Source organism: Meira miltonrushii (genome assembly GCF_003144205.1).
Source record: "Meira miltonrushii strain MCA 3882 unplaced genomic scaffold FA14scaffold_2, whole genome shotgun sequence".
Lineage (NCBI taxonomy): Eukaryota > Fungi > Basidiomycota > Exobasidiomycetes > Exobasidiales > Brachybasidiaceae > Meira > Meira miltonrushii.
This window is the reverse complement of record NW_020289944.1, coordinates 2,087,503-2,105,875: the sequence shown is the minus strand read 5'-3', so window position 1 is coordinate 2,105,875 and position 18,373 is coordinate 2,087,503. Positions and strand designations below refer to the sequence as shown.

At 44.2% G+C, this 18,373-nt stretch overlaps 6 protein-coding genes across 6 annotated transcripts; 3 read left to right on the top strand and 3 right to left on the bottom strand.

The window, feature by feature from the left end:
* Positions 1-1,662: 1,662 nt before the first annotated feature.
* On the top strand, positions 1,663-6,336 carry FA14DRAFT_41244 (uncharacterized protein). The gene has a single exon (XM_025502314.1). The coding sequence runs from the start codon at positions 2,140-2,142 to the stop codon at positions 5,971-5,973; it is 3,834 nt and encodes a 1,277-aa protein (XP_025355718.1). The 5' UTR covers positions 1,663-2,139; the 3' UTR covers positions 5,974-6,336.
* A 363-nt stretch (positions 6,337-6,699) lies between these two features.
* FA14DRAFT_121834 (LIM-domain-containing protein) lies at positions 6,700-8,670 on the bottom strand (the record flags this gene model as incomplete). The annotated part of the gene is made up of 3 exons (XM_025496487.1): positions 6,700-6,977; positions 7,029-7,457; positions 8,583-8,670. 3 exons carry the CDS (start codon positions 8,668-8,670, stop codon positions 6,700-6,702), a joined length of 795 nt encoding a protein of 264 aa, XP_025355717.1.
* Positions 8,671-10,555: 1,885 nt separating this feature from the next.
* On the top strand, positions 10,556-12,847 carry FA14DRAFT_145233 (AAA-domain-containing protein; the record flags this gene model as incomplete). Its single annotated transcript, XM_025497269.1, has 4 exons — positions 10,556-11,408; positions 11,463-12,399; positions 12,457-12,563; positions 12,639-12,847. The coding sequence occupies 4 exons, from the start codon at positions 10,556-10,558 to the stop codon at positions 12,845-12,847; spliced, it is 2,106 nt and encodes a 701-aa protein (XP_025355716.1).
* Positions 12,813-14,474, bottom strand: FA14DRAFT_133589 (uncharacterized protein). Its single transcript, XM_025496974.1, has 2 exons — positions 14,354-14,474; positions 12,813-14,283 (listed from the first exon to the last, which is right to left on the bottom strand). Exons 1-2 carry the CDS (start codon positions 14,402-14,404, stop codon positions 13,027-13,029), a joined length of 1,308 nt encoding a protein of 435 aa, XP_025355715.1. The 5' UTR covers positions 14,405-14,474; the 3' UTR covers positions 12,813-13,026.
* A 250-nt stretch (positions 14,475-14,724) lies between these two features.
* FA14DRAFT_160565 (kinase-like protein) lies at positions 14,725-16,579 on the top strand. The gene has a single exon (XM_025498732.1). It carries the CDS (start codon positions 14,752-14,754, stop codon positions 16,405-16,407), a length of 1,656 nt encoding a protein of 551 aa, XP_025355714.1. The 5' UTR covers positions 14,725-14,751; the 3' UTR covers positions 16,408-16,579.
* Positions 16,580-16,601: 22 nt separating this feature from the next.
* On the bottom strand, positions 16,602-18,312 carry FA14DRAFT_160564 (uncharacterized protein). The gene has a single exon (XM_025498731.1). The coding sequence runs from the start codon at positions 18,117-18,119 to the stop codon at positions 16,680-16,682; it is 1,440 nt and encodes a 479-aa protein (XP_025355713.1). The 5' UTR covers positions 18,120-18,312; the 3' UTR covers positions 16,602-16,679.
* Positions 18,313-18,373: the final 61 nt, after the last annotated feature.

Here is an 18,373-nt window from a genome sequence, read left to right as displayed (position 1 = left end):
AATTTAAGATTTGAAAGTGTCCCCTTTTTTCCCATAATCGTCCCTATATTTTCATACCTTTGGCTCCTGAAAGAGCAGAGAGAAAGAAAAACCGGTAAACTCACTTTAAAGCCACACATCCGACAAAAGATAAAAAAAAGTCGTCATCATCGTTTTGTTTATAAAACCTCTTCAAGAATAGAAACCTAGACCTTCAGCAACACCTTACATTCTAGACCTTTATCTCAATGATTGCAACAGCTTTTTCGACAAAGTCACATGGTCTAATCTCCACCTAACGATAAATTAGCGACAAATCAAAATAAACAACGAACGACAACCAACAAGAGCCGAGACCTTTCGCTTGGTCCCAAAAAAATAAAACGAGGAACAATACTAATTATACCAATTTATGTGAGTACAAATGACCGGCTTCTTCATTGTTCTCTTTTTTTCTCGGTCAAATTTGTTTTTCTCTCCCCCATGATCGAATGACGATGGGGGATGTACATATACACGCAAGCAAAGAGCTTTTTCTTATTGATGGCTTTTTGTGGCGTATATATTACCGTCGTTCACACACTTGGCGGTGATGAGCTATCGAATTGCCTTTTTTGGCAGTGCTTTTTAGCCGATAAAAAAGAAAAGCAAAAAGCTAAAGTTTATTTTTATTATAATATGAGTAAACTTAAACTTTTTACTTTTCTTTTTGCTATAAGCACATATGCACTAAAAATAGTGCCTGCCTTTTGATCCTCTCTCTCTCGATCTGTTACTGTATGCATGCGTATACACACATATGCAGGTCATATGTACCCTTTCCCCTGCTTACCTGTTCTCGTGTTTATATTCAATGCACACAAAAGAGGAAATCGCGCTACTGCCACTGAAGCAACACCAAGTAAGGGCAATGGATTAACTGTATGCGGTGCATTCAACAGCATACTCTTCATTCGCCTCTCACTCTCAAATTCTCGATGCAAATTTATAAAAGCCATTCCGAAACCCCTTGCTCTTGCACGCTCATCAATGAGTGTGTTGTGGTGATTGAATTGCTTTGCCGGCATCTCTTTTGAACAGGGTTCAATAGGCACAATTTCAAAATACAATAAGCAGCACAAGTACCGAGACTTTGATCGCATCGGCGAAATAAGAGCATAATCACTGTGTTCTATTGTCATCAAAACAGACGGGAGTTGTTGCATCGGACTATAAACCTAAAACGGGCATTTTAGCCTTGCTGTGTGTACAGTGGGATTTTCATCACCTCCTTGAATGATTTGATCATCATGGCAGCAGCAGCAAGGCAAAGCAGCCGTCGGTGAATGCATCGGTTAATACAATACAGTCAGGATGTGGGGCGATCAAAGTCAGGTTAAAATGCTAATGCATCCTAAAAAGGCACAGCTCTCACGCTTAGGATCAATGGCATTGTAAAAGTGTTGTTCTTCATCTTGCATCTTCAGGCTAAAGTGCAAGACAACAAGATTCGCGAAACATCATGATCATGGGAAGCGATCAGTCTTGATCGTCAATCGAACTTTTGAAGTTGAACCTGCATCCGGCTCGAAAAGCGTTTCATCGAAAAGAAGATGCATTCCTTCAAGGGGTAGGGCAGCACGTTAGACAACGCGCTTGAACGCGTTCATCTTTCAGACCAACACTTGATGATGAAAGGCAGATGAAGTGCTGTTTCGATATCGTGCAACCCTTCCCGGCTTTCGATCAATTCAATCTTGACGCCTGTCCTTTTCTTTTTAGCCGTCGATCTCTTCATGCCCCCTTTTTTCCTTTATCTTCCGGTCATTGACAAACCTGATTGGTTTTCATTCTTGTTCTTGATTCACCACCATCACCAATTCTCGATTTCGTTGCTCCCTCTCTCTCCCTTTCATCCCAAGTCGTCTACGTCGCGCGTTCAATAACGATTTCATTGAATCTGATCTCGTTCGGCCCTTCGTTCACACATTCTTTCATGTTCTCTTATTGACGACTTCTTTCTCTCTTCGACGCGATTCTCACAACTGTAGCATTCTTTCTTTCTCTCGACTCGTTTCCAAAATTCCCAGCACAACTCCAACAATCATCAACCACTCATCACTCCAAGAACAATCTGTAGCCACACAACAATCTCGAGAATAATCACATTTTACAACTACGATGGACTCCAACACTTTGACACAAGCAGGATCCTCACCAACGCGTCACGGATTGATTCCTTCACCAACATACTCTGAATCATCATTTACATCAAGCAATAGCCCAAGCCTTTGCACGCCTGATCATCCAAGTATCGGTCTTCCAAACCGTGACGCGAAAAGACAAGCAGACGTTAAAGCTGCCAACGTACGATTCATGACAGCTACTTCGGGAAACAATGGTAATGGAAATATGACTGATGGTTTATCCCATCAAGATATGGCTGGAAACGGTCTAGCTGCTGCTTTGGATTTCTCAAAGCAACAACAATCAGATCAACAACAACCATCCCCATCACCATTGACAAAGAAAGCAGGACATAAACGCAACCTTTCTGCAGCCAGAAGACATAGCATTCAAACATTGATGCCTGGAGATGAAGATAACAATGCATCACCCGCTTTGATCGTCAAACGTATTCAACAAGGCTTAACAGCTTTGCCTCCTTCGCCAACTTCAAATGCAATCGATGACTTGAACAGTGATGCATTGCAGTTGTGGGATGGTACAATCGATTTCGACGCTTTCAACAATATCCCAATTGCTGATTTCCTTCTATCGCCTCCTCGTCTCACGGTTAGCTTGGCACAACAACATCAACAAGAACAACAACAAATCCAACAACAGAACAATGATATCCCATCAACAGCAAGCATGACTGCTGCTGCCGTGACTGCAGCCTCTTCATTTGGCGCAATGAATGATGACACAAAGAGAAGAAGGACTTCATTGACCGTTTCTGATACACCTCAAAGGCCATTATCAGCTCAAACGGTTATGCAATCCACTCCTCCAAATTCATTCGCTCAAATGCAAGCTAGATCGGCAAGCATTCAAAGCTCAGTTGCTTCAAGCCGTGTTACCCAAACGCCAAACTCATTCACAACTTCTCTTACAGCATCTTCCATCTTTGACAGTGGAGGTAGCCCTTTGAACACTTTGGAGAACAAGATGGGGATGACAAACGGTGTTCGTCAACGTCGTCGTTCTTCAATTTCTGGTGATTGCACAAGCGAAATTGCATCTTTGACTGCTGGCTTGAATGTTCCATCAATCATTGCACCTGTTGCAGTTCACGGTATGAACATGCAAAACGATCACTCAATCGCACCAAGCTCACAATGCCCTACTCCTCAACCTGTTCTTGAATCTCAACCAATGACAAGCATGATTAGCCAAGGAACAAGTAGCTCTTTGGAACGTTCAGACAGCAAAGGTGAATCACCCAACAGTAAAGGTGCAGATGTTTGGCCAGATGATGTTGAAGTTGCTTTCTGGGAAGCTCTTCGTTTGATCCCTAAACTTGGACGTCGCAAAGTCTTGGTTCACGGTAAGCCATGCGGTCGCAATGAATTGATTGCTGATTATATTGAACGCAAGACTGGCAAAACACGTACACGTAAGCAAGTTTCAAGTCACATTCAAGTTTTGAAGAATATCAAAAAAGGTGATGCAGAATTCCAACAATTGATCGCTGAACCACAAACAGAGGAAGATTTCTATATCCCTGCAGGTGGAATGATGTACGCCCAAACTTTGGCAAGTTACGGTTATGGTGGTTTGGGTGGACCATTGTTTGCTCCCGACGGAAATGCAAACTTGTTCTCACCTTACTCAAGCAGTATGCACAGCAGTCCATTGCCACCTGTTTCTCATCATGAAGGCTTGAACACACCCGCCACGGCTGGAATGACTGCCGCTTTCAATGGAATGCACATCCCTTCGCCTGGTTTGGCACCTCATGATCCAAAAGCAAACATGTCTCCTTCTTGCCCTATCTTGCCTGCAAGCTTCAGTATGTGGGTTCATTGCAGTAGCAGCGAAGATCGTCACGTTTACACAACATTGGAACGCAAGAGCAATCAAGTCAATACTACATTGCCACGTCTTTCGCTTGATTCCGTTCGATTGGGTCAATACCGTTTCCCAAGATTGGCAGAAATGTATCATCATTTGCCATGTCAATTCTTGCACATCTACGTTCCATTGGCTGTGCCACGTGCTGATGTTTTGTTGCCACGTTATGACCACTTCAGCACCCAATTGAGCTTGACAAGTCAACAAGAAACACGATTGACCAGTGTTACAACCGTCTACTCTCACGGTAAACGTGTCTTATCACTTGTTGAACCTCTTGATTCACCTCGTCGTGTTTCAGGTCGTGCTTCTTCTGCTGCTCCAGGAACAGATGATATCAATAACGGAATTGCATCTCCACGATCCAACAACAATTCTCTCACGGTCAATGATGCAACTTCTCAACCAAAGCACAAGTTCTGGCACCAAGCTCCATTTGCAACCGATTTCTGGGCAGACTTCCTCAGCCGTAACCATCCTGTCAATGTTTACAATTCAGGAGAAGCTGTTCAATCGTTCGGCAAAGAGCCAAGTGAACGTGCTGCATTGGGAATGGCTGTTTCCGGTGTTACAATCGTGCAGGAATTTGTGATTGCAAGCAACGATCAAGCTGGATCTCAACAACAAGCATCTGCATCAGCTGAAGCACCTTCTATGAATGGCACTTCATCTGCTATTTTGATGAATGATACAGGAAACCACATCAGTCCAGGAAGCAAAGTTGGTAATGTTGTTTTGGTGATTGCCTGGGATTTGGAATGTGTCGAAGCATTGAACGGTGAAGCAGGTACACCAGTCGTTTCACTTTTGACTGCCGCCTCACCTTCGCCTAGACCATCCATGTTGATGCCTTCTCCTCAACCTAATACGTTGGGTTTGATGAGCACAACGCCAAACAGATCCCCTGCCATGGGAGGTATGCAACAATTGATGTCTGCAAACAGTGCACAAGCATCACCAATGATGTTGCAACCTTCCCTTTCACCTTGGCAACAATCCACTCATCTTTCACCTCATTCTCCAAGCGTTCAGATCACGCAAATGCATAGTCAACAAGAAATGCAAGGTCAACATCATCCATCATTGTTGCAAAAGCGTGGAATGGCAGATTCAAAGCATAATTTGAACATCTCCATTCCATCTGCTCCTATGCTTGGCGTTCAAACAGGACCAATGAGTGCAACTTCAAATGGTATGCTTTCACCTTATGTTGCTGCTAGTCAACCTGCTTCTCTTGCACCTAGTCCAACATCTGCAATGACCCACAATGCAGCTGCTTGGGGATTGATGCAACAACGTACGATGAATGCATCCACTCCTGTTACACCATTCCCTCAAATGGTTGGAACTCCACAAGAGCCTCCAGCCATTGGTAACACAGCTGATGAAATTGCACGTGGTAACCGTGAAAGGTTGGCAAGAGCATGGGCAGCTGCTGCAGCCGCTGCAAACACCAATGGCAACATCAACACATCCAACGAAATCTCAAACAACAATGCTATGGGATTACAGTTGCATTCTCCTTTGGACGTCTCGTTCGGATCGCAAGCCAATATGTCAAACGGTGATCAATCGCACAATCATTCTCAGTCTCAAGGAAGACTTGCTCCACCAATGTTCAACTTCGAGACAATTGGTAACAATGGATCCAGCGTCAGCTCAATGTCAAGCGCAATGTCCAGTCCAATGCCTTCTTCATCTACCTCTCTTGCTCCTTCCTCTTCTGCTTTGGGCATCACAGGAGTGAATAACGGTCCACTAATGTCACCTGCTCACTTTGACGTACCATCTGCATCAAATGGTAATGGATCGAACGATTTCAATGCCGCTTTTGGTAACTTTGACGCTTCAAACATGGGCTCAATGGACAACATGACAACACAAGAATGGATGGACCAATTATTGCAAAGCGTTGGTGTTTCATCCGATCAAAAATGATTGGAAATCAGCTTTTTGCTCTTCAAACCAAAAAGAATGACAATTTTCAAAATATACCCAAGCATCTGTTCAAAACTTTTATATCTTTTCTTGCTCTTTCTTTGACCGTGTCTTTAAGAAAAGCTCAATCTCACCTCGTGCTCAACAGTCTCGGTTTCTGGTCGCCTTTTTCACTGTATCTCTATCTCTTTCAGCCGTCTTGCATCAAAGTCTACAACGCAAAGACTATATCCTGTTTCATATGCTATCGCTCTATCAGCAACTTTTCTAATCTCGCTCATTTTTTCATTCTTTCTCTTTCTTCCTCCTACCCTCGTCATTCATTTACCTGTTCTATTTCCATTCTTTCTTTTGTCGTGCCCTTCTAATTGGCGTGCGCGCGCAAACCGTGATGATCACATTCTTTTAACTCTTTTTTATATATCTTCTTTCATACACTTCTTCGTATCCTGCTCTTAGCTCTCATGCATTTGCAATACAGATTCATCACCTCATCAAAGGAAAACTTTTGCGAACGTGTGCATTTGAGTGAAAGCGAAAAAAATACACAATTCATAGCATGAGCAGATCTGGGGCACGAGACCTGACAAAGAGAGTCATCGTGATCTATAAAGGACAAAAAGAGATAGCAAGTGAGAGCAAATAAACAAAATACAATCGAGTAAGCAAGCTGGAGGGGGAAGAGGGGGGAAAGGAAGGGCAGCAGCGAGTCTTGTTTGTGCGGCTTTACAGCTCACTGCGCAATTTAATCTTGTAGCATTCTTCATCGTATGCTTGACCATCACGAACAAAGAAGTTGTCCGAATCGATCGGATGTTGACAACGTTCACAGCAGAAACATCCGATATGCCATTTACCACGCAAAGCAGTAAGGTATTCTTCATCGATGATCGGGTTCTTGCATCCTTTACATCTAGGTTTATGCAAAGAAACATGACAATGTTCACAATAAGGGTATCCCTTGTGAACAACAAATTCTCTTCCGCCAAAGCGAACGTGACCATCTTCATCTTCAATCTCTGCAGTGATTGCAGTTTCGGCTCCTGCAGCGCTACTTGCCAACTTTGGATCCAAGAATGGATCGCCGCAATTTGCACAAAAGAAGTGCATGTCATGATAACACCTTTCTTGCGTTTCACCTGTTCCATCGTTTCCGACCAATTCTACATCATTGATCGTGATATATCGTTGATCAACGATTGGCGTTCTACAATGGAAACAGCGCTTGGAGAACAATTCGTGAAAGTCAAAATGACAATATGGTCTGCCTTCATGTTCGTAGAAGGCAACATGTTCCAATGCTTCGCTACAATGCGAGCAAACGAAACAATCAGGATGGAATGTATGTGACATCGCATGAACCACTCTACCTCCGATCCATTTTTGACATGTAGCACAAGCTGCTCCACTACCGATCGAAGGTGCAGAAGCAGGAGCAGGCGCAGCGAATGGTTTACTGGCCGTTCGTTGACGTGGTTGGCCACCTTGACTGGCCTGACCCTGAACATTGTTGCTAGAAGTGGATCTTTGTGCAAGACCGGCAGAGCTTACCGAGATACTAATCGTTCCTGTTGGCTTTTCGGCTTCATGTTCTTCCGAGACGCAAATTTGTGGTGCTTCTGAGATTTGGATTGATGGTCCACTGTCTTCTTCCCCAGGCATTACAATAGTTGGAACCGCAGGTTGTGAAACAGCTGGTTCATCAAACGAAAATGTTGGAATCGCCGGTCCCTCGTCAACAGTGATTGATGGAACTTGAGGAGACTTAGCAGCCGCCGCAGTTGCAGCTTGGATTTCCATCGATCGCCTTCTTTCACGTTCATCTTTTGGTCCACGGGAAATTGGTCTTCTTGGAATGATATCTTCCATAGGACTGTTGATTGTGACTTCAGGATCGGGCGTTGGAGCTGCACGGATCGGTCTAGGAGAAGAAGCTCGAACAGGTTCGTTTGATGATGGTGCAGGAACAGATACATGCTGTTGACCATTGACTGTAGGCTGTACTGGAGCAAATGGCGTTCTATTCGATCGTAGACTGGCATGACGATTTTCATTATCCTGCAATTTCATCGATCTCATCTCGTTCTCCAAACAACTTGCAGATTCAGCACGATTACGTGGCGTAACAGGAACAGGTGTAGAAGGTTTTGGACCTGTGCCAGGCAAAGTTCCGTCTGTGATGCTTCCGTCGCTACGTGATGAATTTGCATGCGTATGAATGGAAGAAGCACCACTTTGGGTACGCATCGAAGAGGGTAATCCTTTTCTACGATTTGGCAATCCGCGCGACATAATCTCTTCAGCTGCCATTCGAACACTTTCATGGCGGCCAAGAGAAGCAGGGATGTCGGATTGACGAACAGTTGTATGCCCTGAAATGATCGGTTGAGGATTTGAATCACTTCTACCTTGAGGAGGCTGAGGCAAAGAACGTCTCACGGTACCCGAAACGGATCCAAGAGATGTCGTACTTGCCCTTGTACCGACCGAACTGCTTTGTGATGATGTTCTAGAAGGCGCAGGCAAAGGACGACCGTTAACTGTTGGAGGCGTACCGTAAGCGTTCACAGGATAGCCTTGTTGTTGCGGATGTACCTGCCCATATCCACTCATAGGTTGATTGACAGGTACAGGTGGTGGAGGCATGGCGGTAGATGTCGGGAAAGGGACTGGGGCACTTTGTTGTTGAGGCGCCATCCATTGACCTTGACCATTCACAACAGGTGTACCAGCATACACAGGTGTTTGTGGCATACTCATCGGTTCAGCAACGTAAACAGGCTGTTGACCATTTGCTTGGGGCCAGTATCCTTGAGTAAATTGAGAAGGTGTTTGTGGAGCTGAAACATATCCGGCCGGATAACCATTGTAGTGTTGTTGTTGTGGATGAGGAGGCTGCATTGGACTTTGTTGGACGAATTGTTGTGGTGCAGGTGTGTAGTATTGCGGACCTGGAGAAGGTGAAGTTGGAGGAGGTGCTGCCCAGACAGATCCGTAAGAGGGCACAGGCTGCTGTACAACTGTTGTAGAAGCCGGATAAGCTTGTGTGACTGGAGGAAGGGCCATAGCGTATCCATTCTGATGTGCGGGATTATAGCTCTGTCCAGCTTGTGGATTGTATCCGTGCTGTTGTGCATTCTGTTCTGGATGATGAGCAGACCATTGGCCTGCAGCTGCTGGACTTGATTCCCTTCGATTTCGTGGACCAGGCGAAGGACTTCTGTTTGGCAGAGTGTCAATTGATTGTAAATGATTACTTTGATGAGATTGACCATGAACAGAATGATTCATTTGGTGAAACTGTACATCCTCTGGTAGTCCAGAAGTACTATTCGTTCTTGCTCTTTGCCTTTCACGTTCTCGCTGTCTTGCCATTGCATTTCGACTTACCGGCCTTTCTGGAGCCGGTGAATGAGAATCTCTTGGTAAATCATCTCCCATTGTACGTTTATCAAAAGATAAAGAAGTGGATGAGCTACTTGTTTGAAATGTATCAGCATTGTTGGAATATGTTGGTTTAGCTGCCATAGAGGCCCTTTTGGATTGACCTTTTGCTTGAGGCGGTGGAGGAGGAGGAGCTGCCGCATACCAAGCAGCTGTCAGATCCTGTGAAGGAGAGCTGGCGTAAACAGCCATTGTGATATGAAGCTAAAAAAGCGATCCGAGTGTTGATGGTGAAGGTTGAAAGAGGGCTACATAAACCAAAAGTTGGATTTGTTTGTACGTAGCTTTTAAAAGTTGCCGTTTTACTAGAAATCTTGCAGCTATGCCATTCTGACACATGAATGCATTTAAGCTGCATTACACTTTATCGAATAAACAAGAATGATCACACAAACACACAGGCACAAAAGGGCGCCCAGACTTTAAATGCACAAGACTGTGATTGATATCAACATTGACGTCAATTAGGCTGCTTTACCAGAGGAGGAAAAGGGGCACTTTACTCCCCTATTTTATGTGTAGACCAACACTCAACACTCCAACACAGCCTACGCGCAGATACAAAATAACAACCTTGTTGACGCGTCTGGGTGTTTTTACAAAAGGCGGCGCGGGAAGTATGAAATTAAAACGAGATTCGGCCGAAGAAATTTTTAGAATTTAAGGTGTTGTACTAAATTTTTGGATGGAATAGGAATTTCATTATCATGCATATCTTCATCATCATCATATAGTCAACCTAGAGGGGGAAGAGATGAATAGAGCTATCACTGGTGCATGGGCGACTGGATCATCGTCTTCCGGATCTTCAAGGCGAAACAAGATAAGCTTGAATGCTAACCCAAAAAGTGCAGCACAACCTTCAGAGAACAATAATGGAGGTCCATCCGGTAGTGCTTCACCCGGTATGGCACCCACTAATACTCCATGGTTGGTGCCCGAGACTCTACCTCCTGGCTCAGCAGCAGCCGCAGCAGCTGCCATGAGAGAACAACAAACGAACGAAGATGGAACAGCAATGCAAGGAACATCAGCAGAAGGAAGTACGCCAATAGCAGAAGCAACAGGAGAAGATGCAGAGAAAGATTCGATAGAAGTATCATCAAATGCTGCCTTACTAATGAAGCGAAAATCAAGGATGCCATCTAGCAATGCAGTCGATCCATCTAGCACGGCTTCACCGGCAGGATCAAAGAGACGAAAAGGTGGATCAGGCCTTCGAGAAGGATTTGGAGGAGGGAGTACATCAAAGAGCAGCAGTAATGCTACAATGCCAACAGCTCGACTGAAAGACTTGGGAGGAGTGACAAATGCTCTTGATAAGATTCTAGAGCTGATCGCAATGCCTCTTTGTCATCCTGAAATTTATTCACACACAGGCGTTAAACCGCCAAGGGGTGTGCTTTTACATGGACCACCGGGTTGTGGAAAGACGATGCTTGCAGGTGCATTAGCAGGAGAATTGAACGTTCCTTTGCTTAGCATCTCTTCTCCATCTATCGTTTCGGGTACATCAGGAGAATCAGAGCAAACGTTACGCAAGCTATTCGATGAAGCAATCACTCTTGCTCCTTGTATTCTATTTTTGGATGAGATTGATGCAATCACACCCAAACGTGAGACAGCAAGTAGAGAGATGGAAAGAAGAATTGTGGCTCAACTGCTCACCTTGCTTGATGATCTAACTTGGGATAAGACAGATGGAAAGCCAGTCATGGTGATAGGAGCAACGAACAGACCAGATTCACTGGACCCTGCATTGAGAAGAGCAGGTAGATTCGATCACGAAATTGCATTGGGTGTTCCGGATGAAGCAGGTAGGGAGGAGATTTTGAGAATCCTATGCAACGGTCTTCGACTATCGGGAGACTTTGATTTACGCTCACTTGCCAAGCAGACACCGGGATATGTAGGCGCCGATCTGGTAGCATTGACAGCAGCTGCAGGAATACGGGCAGTAAAGAGAATCTTCAGCGAGTTGGCAGAGCTGGGTAAAGATATTGACATGACCGACGAGCAAATGAATGAAGGTGATAGCAATCCAGTCACACAACCTGCTGAGGACGGAACATCTGACCCAATTGAGCAAGCAAACGCTCCAAGCACGCCTGTGGCCAACGAGGATCAAGTGGTGAGTGCATCCTCACATGCTTTACCCTCTGCATCTTTGTTCGAGGCACTTCCGCCATCTTTACGAACATCGGCGATTGCGACATTCTTGAGATATCACCCAACACCTCTTACCGCTAATCAATTGGAACGCCTGCAAATCTCACCTCAAGATTTCTTGGACGCACTTCCATCGATACAGCCGTCATCTAAACGTGAAGGATTCGCGACTGTACCTGAAGTGACATGGTCAGACATTGGTGCTTTGGAGGCAACTCGAGAAGAATTAGAAATGACAATCGTTGAGCCGATCAAACATCCTGAGTTATTCAAAGCGATTGGCGTTTCAAATAGCGGAGGAGTTTTATTATGGGGACCTCCAGGTTGTGGAAAAACACTTTTAGCAAAAGCAGTCGCAAACGAAAGTGGTGCAAACTTTATCAGCGTTAAAGGACCGGAATTGTTAAACAAATACGTTGGTGAAAGTGAACGTGCAGTTCGACAAGTCTTTGCTCGTGCTCGAACTTCTTCACCTTGCGTGATTTTCTTTGATGAATTGGACGCTTTGGTTCCTCGTCGTGATGATAGTCTTTCGGAATCATCTTCTCGTGTCGTCAATACGCTTTTGACAGAATTGGATGGTTTGGAAGCTCGTGTTCAAACGTATGTTATAGGTGCAACAAATCGACCGGACATGATCGATCCTGCAATGTGCAGACCAGGCAGATTGGACAAGCTATTGTATGTTGATCTGCCAAACACTTTGGAACGCATAAAGATTCTAATGACATTAACACAAAAGACGCCGTTGCAAAGACAAGAAGGACAATTTGCCGAATCAATGCAGTCATTCGGTGCAGAAGTACAAGCAGAGTTCGTTAAAGCTTCTCAACAAGGCGTGGGCTGGCTATGTGGAATTGCAATGGACAGTCGTTGTGATGGTTTCAGTGGTGCTGATTTAGCCGCTTTGGTTCGAGAAGCAAGTGTTTTGGCCTTACGTGAAAAATTGAAAGTTCGAAAAGAATTGATCGCAAATAGTATGGATGCACAAGACCATCAACAAGACAATCAGCTCAATGAGAGAAGAAATGGCGCAACGTTCTCTACTGGAGTCAGAAATGCTAATTTACAAGTGCTGGTGGGCATTCCACATTTCCATGCTGCTTTGGACAAAACTCAACCCAGTGTAGGAGTTGCACAAAGGCGAAAGTATGAATCATTGCGAAGTAGATTGAGTGGACTGCCGGGTGCTTCGAATGCAACACGATCAGGCACAAGACCGGGACCCGAAAGAGGTGATGATGGGGATTTAGCAACTTAGAGATTTTTCACTTTGTATGATTTTCGTCAATTTCATGTATTTTTACCTGCCCTTTGGCTGCTTGCCATTGCAAAAAGCAATTTGCATTTTTCCACATATACAAGACTGCTTGAGGGCTAGTGTGAGAGAGGGAGGGAAAGCTATAAAGTACAAAGTTGACCCAAGATACAATCATGGGTTTAAGCAGTAATTTGATTTTGTTGCTGCTTGGCAGTCGCGGCATCAGCACCGGGTACACCGATCTCTCTTGGAACTGTATGACCTGATTGTCTTGCTTCTGCCAAAGTTTGTAAAATGCTTGCGATACTCTTTTCCCATGTTGATAATCTTGTTTCCAATAAACGCCATTGTTCTGTACCGAAAGAACGGTAAACACTTTTGTATACACGTAATGATTGATTGATTTGTGAAAGTTTTCCGGATACCAAACCAGCACGGATAACATCGATAACCCAAACTTCAACTTCCTCCAAGTCGACATTCAAAGTCTTTGCAATTTCGCTGTAGGATACTGTGCTGGAAATCGATCGTGAACATAGGTTTGCCAAATCCAACAATTGAATCTTTCTTTCCAGTTGAGCAGCAGATAGCTTCAATCTTGTCACTTCAGCTGCATTTGCATCACGCCATTGGATGAAATCTTTTGTGTTACCTTGTAAGAAGACGTTGAGCAATTTGCCGATCGGCTCAGATTGTAACTTTTGAACGGCTTCAATCTGTGCTAATTCTTCAAATTCAAAAACGCTAGGCAAGCTCAAGGCAGCAGAGATTGTTTTTTCAGCAGCTTGTTTAGTAGCAGCGGCTGAAGATCCCTCTCCTGAAAGTGTTGAAGTTCCCAAGAATCTGACATGTAGCAAAAGGAATTCGTACGCCTGCTTTGGTTGTCCGGCTGCTTCGAAGTTCTGTGCAACTTTTGACAATAAGTCTGCCTTTTCGGTTGGTGATACATCCCATTCTGCGAGCCAGTTTGGTAAAGCTGTCAAAGCGTCTGCAATGATGTCGAGGTCGTCATTTGCGTTTGCAAACTGCAACAGAGAGCTAAAGACAATGAATCGATTTGCTGATCTGTTTGGTAGGGCGTTGTACAGGTTGGATAAGATGCGGTATCGTACGAGAGCTTTATCGCTTGCTTGACCGATGTTCGCACCGGCCATCGATTCGGGTGCTGTCAAAACCTTGAGCAGTTGCTCAAAGAGTGGCTTGGCGGATTGCTGATCATCGGAAAAGTTGTTTATGATTACATTTCCAAGTAGGTTGAAAATTCCTTCTACTTCACGATCATTTGCTTCTGCTGGTACGCCTTGAATTTCAGAAACGATTTCCTTCACGATTGCTTTACGAGAAGCTTCATCTTGTGCTGCTTCGGCTTTCTTAATGAGAGCAGCATGTGCTTCTGCTCCTTTCTTTTGACCTGCAAACTGACCGATCTCATTGATCTATAGGTTGGAGAGGATGAAAAGGTGAGCAAAAGAGCTTAATGAATCTTCAAATTTTGTGATTACTTACCTGTTCAGCGAAGCTTAGTTCACCTAAGATTGTGATGAGGTCCACTGTCATTTTTGATGTGTGATATAGTGGAAAGTCAAGACAAGAGGAAGCGATGATGTCCGTTGAAGATCGATCTGGCGTGCCTTGCTGAGGAAGTGCGCGTACAGTGCGAGAGCCTGAATGTGACTTTTTTCAAGAAGATCTTCTCAGTAAGGTTTAAGCCACGTGATGATACGCGCTTTATGCGGTGTTCAAATCTGAATAGCAGCCAGTGTGCGTGACAAGACACGATCAAAGGTGTTTTACACTGTACAGTTACGCGTTTGATTCATTTAATGTATGCAAGTGTTGGGATTGCACCTTTCACTCTTCAGCATATCATCCTTGCGCTCTCATTCCTTCAAGATCAAGCAAGGATGAGTGGTCGTGAGGTGATCTTTAGGAACTTTCGGCAAGGAGTAGAAGCTGAAAAGACGGCAAGGATGAATTCAAATTTTGCACGTTTTATTGCTTCTACAGCATCTTCTAATTCCATCAAAAAGGCTGAAGCTGGTAGTGGAACTGTACTTTCAATGAGTGGAAGTTTACCACCTTCAGAACGTACAAATAGCCCTTTCCCGCATTCGAGATCTCCTGCTCCTTCGGAATATTGCGATAGCGCAGCAGAAGAATTGGGCGGCAGCGTGGTCGATCTTGTTTCTCCCGAAGGAGAAGATTTCGAAATGCAAGATGGATTAGATTTGGTCGAAGAACCCGAAGAAGATTTGAGCAGTGAACCACCTCAACAAAGGAGCGATGGAGAATGGGATAGAATCGAAGAGGAGATTCGCGTAATGGAGCAAGATGTTGAAGGCCTCTCGCAATTTGAGGTAGTAGACAAATTAGGCGAAGGAACATTCTCATCAGTTTACAAGGCAATCGATAAAAATCATCACTTATATGACAATTATTTATGGACAGGTAAACTTCCAGGTCCGCCTCCGCCGTCACCAGCTGGACAGCAAAATCGAAGCAAGAATGTTTATGTTGCCTTAAAACGCATTTATGTGACAAGTTCTCCACAGCGTATCCTTAACGAATTGGAAATTATGGAAAAGCTTCGAAACTACAACAACATTTCTTATCTTATCACAGCTTTCCGAACAGAGGATCAAATTATTGCAGTGATGCCTTATAGCCGCCATACAGACTTTCGTGAATATTACCGAATCATGCCATTGGTCGATTTAAAGTGTTACTTTCGCTGTTTATTCAAAGCTTTAGAGGGTGCACACGAGCAAAATATTATCCATCGTGATGTCAAACCGGCAAATTTCTTGTACGATCCACGATCCGGAGAAGGTACTTTGTGCGACTTTGGATTAGCGGAACGATTTGAGCCTCTAGAATGGCGCGGAAAGTGTCATCATAGCGTACCAACTCAAGAACATCCTTTCGGTCGTGTTCAGGTGAACAGGAACGTCTTTAGTACACACTTGGAAGCTGGAGGAGCTCTTCATGAAGGCTCCAAGTCGGTGGCCGCTGCAGCATCCAATTCTCATGGTCGTACCAATACTATGGGACCACCAGAACGAATCGGGATTCTCAAAGAAGATTCACGTCAAATCGTTCGAGCCAATCGTGCAGGCACTCGTGGGTTCAGAGCACCTGAAGTGCTGTACAAATGTCAAGACCAAACGACCGCATTGGATATTTGGTCTGCGGGTATTATCTTGATGGCATTTTTGACAAAGAGATTCCCTTTGTTCAATTCAAACGATGATACAGAAGCATTGCTCGAATTAACAATCATCTTTGGTCGTCGTAGAATGACACAAGCGGCAATCTTGCATAATCGTACTTTTCATTGCAACGTTCCATCAGATGAACCGCAAGGTTACCGTATTCCCGAGTTCATCGAACATCTAAACCCAGACGTTTACAAAGCACCGGATAATCACCCTGATCCCGAATCGTTCACTCAAGAAGTGGATAATGCCTTGGATCTCTGTCGATCTTGTTTACAATTAGATCTCACAAAACGCTGTACGGCAACAGAGGCACTCAAGCATCCTTTCTTTTTGAACGAATGATTTTTATACGAAACTCCCCTCACTTCAACAGCACATCAATCAAACACAACAGGATACCTTTTTTCTTTACTCATTTTGTACACAAAGCAAGCATCTCACTCAAGTAGCAACCTATATGTCACGCAGACATGATACCTATTCTCGTCAAAATTTTCAATTGTATTATCTTGATAGCATAAGTAATATTATCATCATCATTTTATAAGGTATACAGAGAGAACGGAAAGGCAAAGGTATGTTTGGAATAAAAGTACAAGTGTGAGAAAGTCAGATCAAACATCCACTGGAGGTTTGGGTAAGGCAGGAAAACCTTTTTGAGGAACAACCTTGCGAGGTACTTCCCTGCGTAAGCTGTATGCTCTCTTTACGCGACCTTCGATCACATCTGCTCGTTCGTATAGACTCATTCGTGACAAAGAAGGATGATTGAAATCTTCATCTAGCTCCAAAGTACGAACGGAAGGGATTCTACGTGCATCTGTTGCACCATCTTGAAGCCATTGTCTTGCCTCTCGTTCGTTTGGAAATTCTTGCATATACGGACCAGGGAAATTTTCCATCTGTCTTTCTGCTTCTTCACGGGTTGAATAAACACCCATTCTCCAACCACGAAGAACGGCCCAACATGGCGCATTTGGATCTTTTTGTTGAGCAAGAGAGCTAGGCAGACTTTTCGAGATGGAAATAGGACTGCCATGCGAGCTTGATGAAGGATTTGAATCGGATGCAAAGTGGGCGTGAATAAGCTCTTGCATTTGTTGTTCTTTTTCGCTGGCCCGAACCTGTCTGGAGTAAATTCTCTTTGGGAACATTGCTTCTTCGGCTGTTAGTTGAATTTCCTCATCATCCTCAAGACCATAATCGAGATCCAGCTCGTTTTCGAATCGAAGTTCATTCTTTTCCGGTACAGGGCTACTTTCTGTTGCCGTGCTAGGGTAAGGACACCAATAGCCAATGAATTGAGAAGATCGCTTTTGCATTTCCATCGCGCTTGGCAATCCTCCCCGTGGTCTTGCTCTGAACGTGCTGGAAACAGATGTAGATCGTTGTAGAGTTGTCGATTTCTTTGGTGATGGTGAATGGCCACCGGAAAGCGCTGATCGGCCAATGGTGGGTTTAGCGGAAATAGTTACTGATCGTGAGAGCTTGGAGGTGGATACGGGTTCGGTAAAGTTGCGTTGATTTCGTGAAGGAGGTTGATCGCTGACCAAAATGCTCACAGGCTTTCCTTCAGGAAGTGGTTGACGTCTTTCAATTTTTGCTTCTTCATCCTCCAATTCTAAACCCATCATAATACGCGATTTACGATTAGGGTTATCGGCATATCTTCCACTCATGGATCTTTGCATAGGAGGCGGACCCCAATATTGACTGGACCTACGATTATCAGCGGCAGGATGTCTCTGTGAAAGTGCACGACGGGGTAAAGTAGTAGCACGGACGTTTACATCATCATTTTTGACGATGACGGTTGCCCTTTTCATCTTGACTGTTTCAGGTGATGAGCTTGTAGGTGGAAGGGATCGCATTGAACGTTGTTGTTGTTGTTGTGAATGCTTTGACGGTTGTTTGTCTGATATTTCTGGTAACTGTTCAAACATTGTTTTCGGAATTAGCTTTCTCTTTGAAGATTTGAATGAGAATAAATTTCTCATCGTTTCTCCGAATCCGGTTCCATGATGATCAGTCGCGGTACCGTTGCTGTGAGTCATTGTTGTTACGTAGTGATGGCAGACAGGAAAGAATCAAATGACGATGGATGTGAGAAAGATGATTGACCATAGAGGTCAAAGGTGTTTATATATATAAATATATACATGCCGAACTGGGGATCAGGAGTGAGTCTTTTGTGCGCCGAAAGCAAAGGGGGAGAAATACTGTCTGCCTGTGCATTGAATAGAGTTCCTGCATGGTAATTGTCACTATCCCTGTCAAAACTCTAATGATGCAGATCTTCACACTAAAT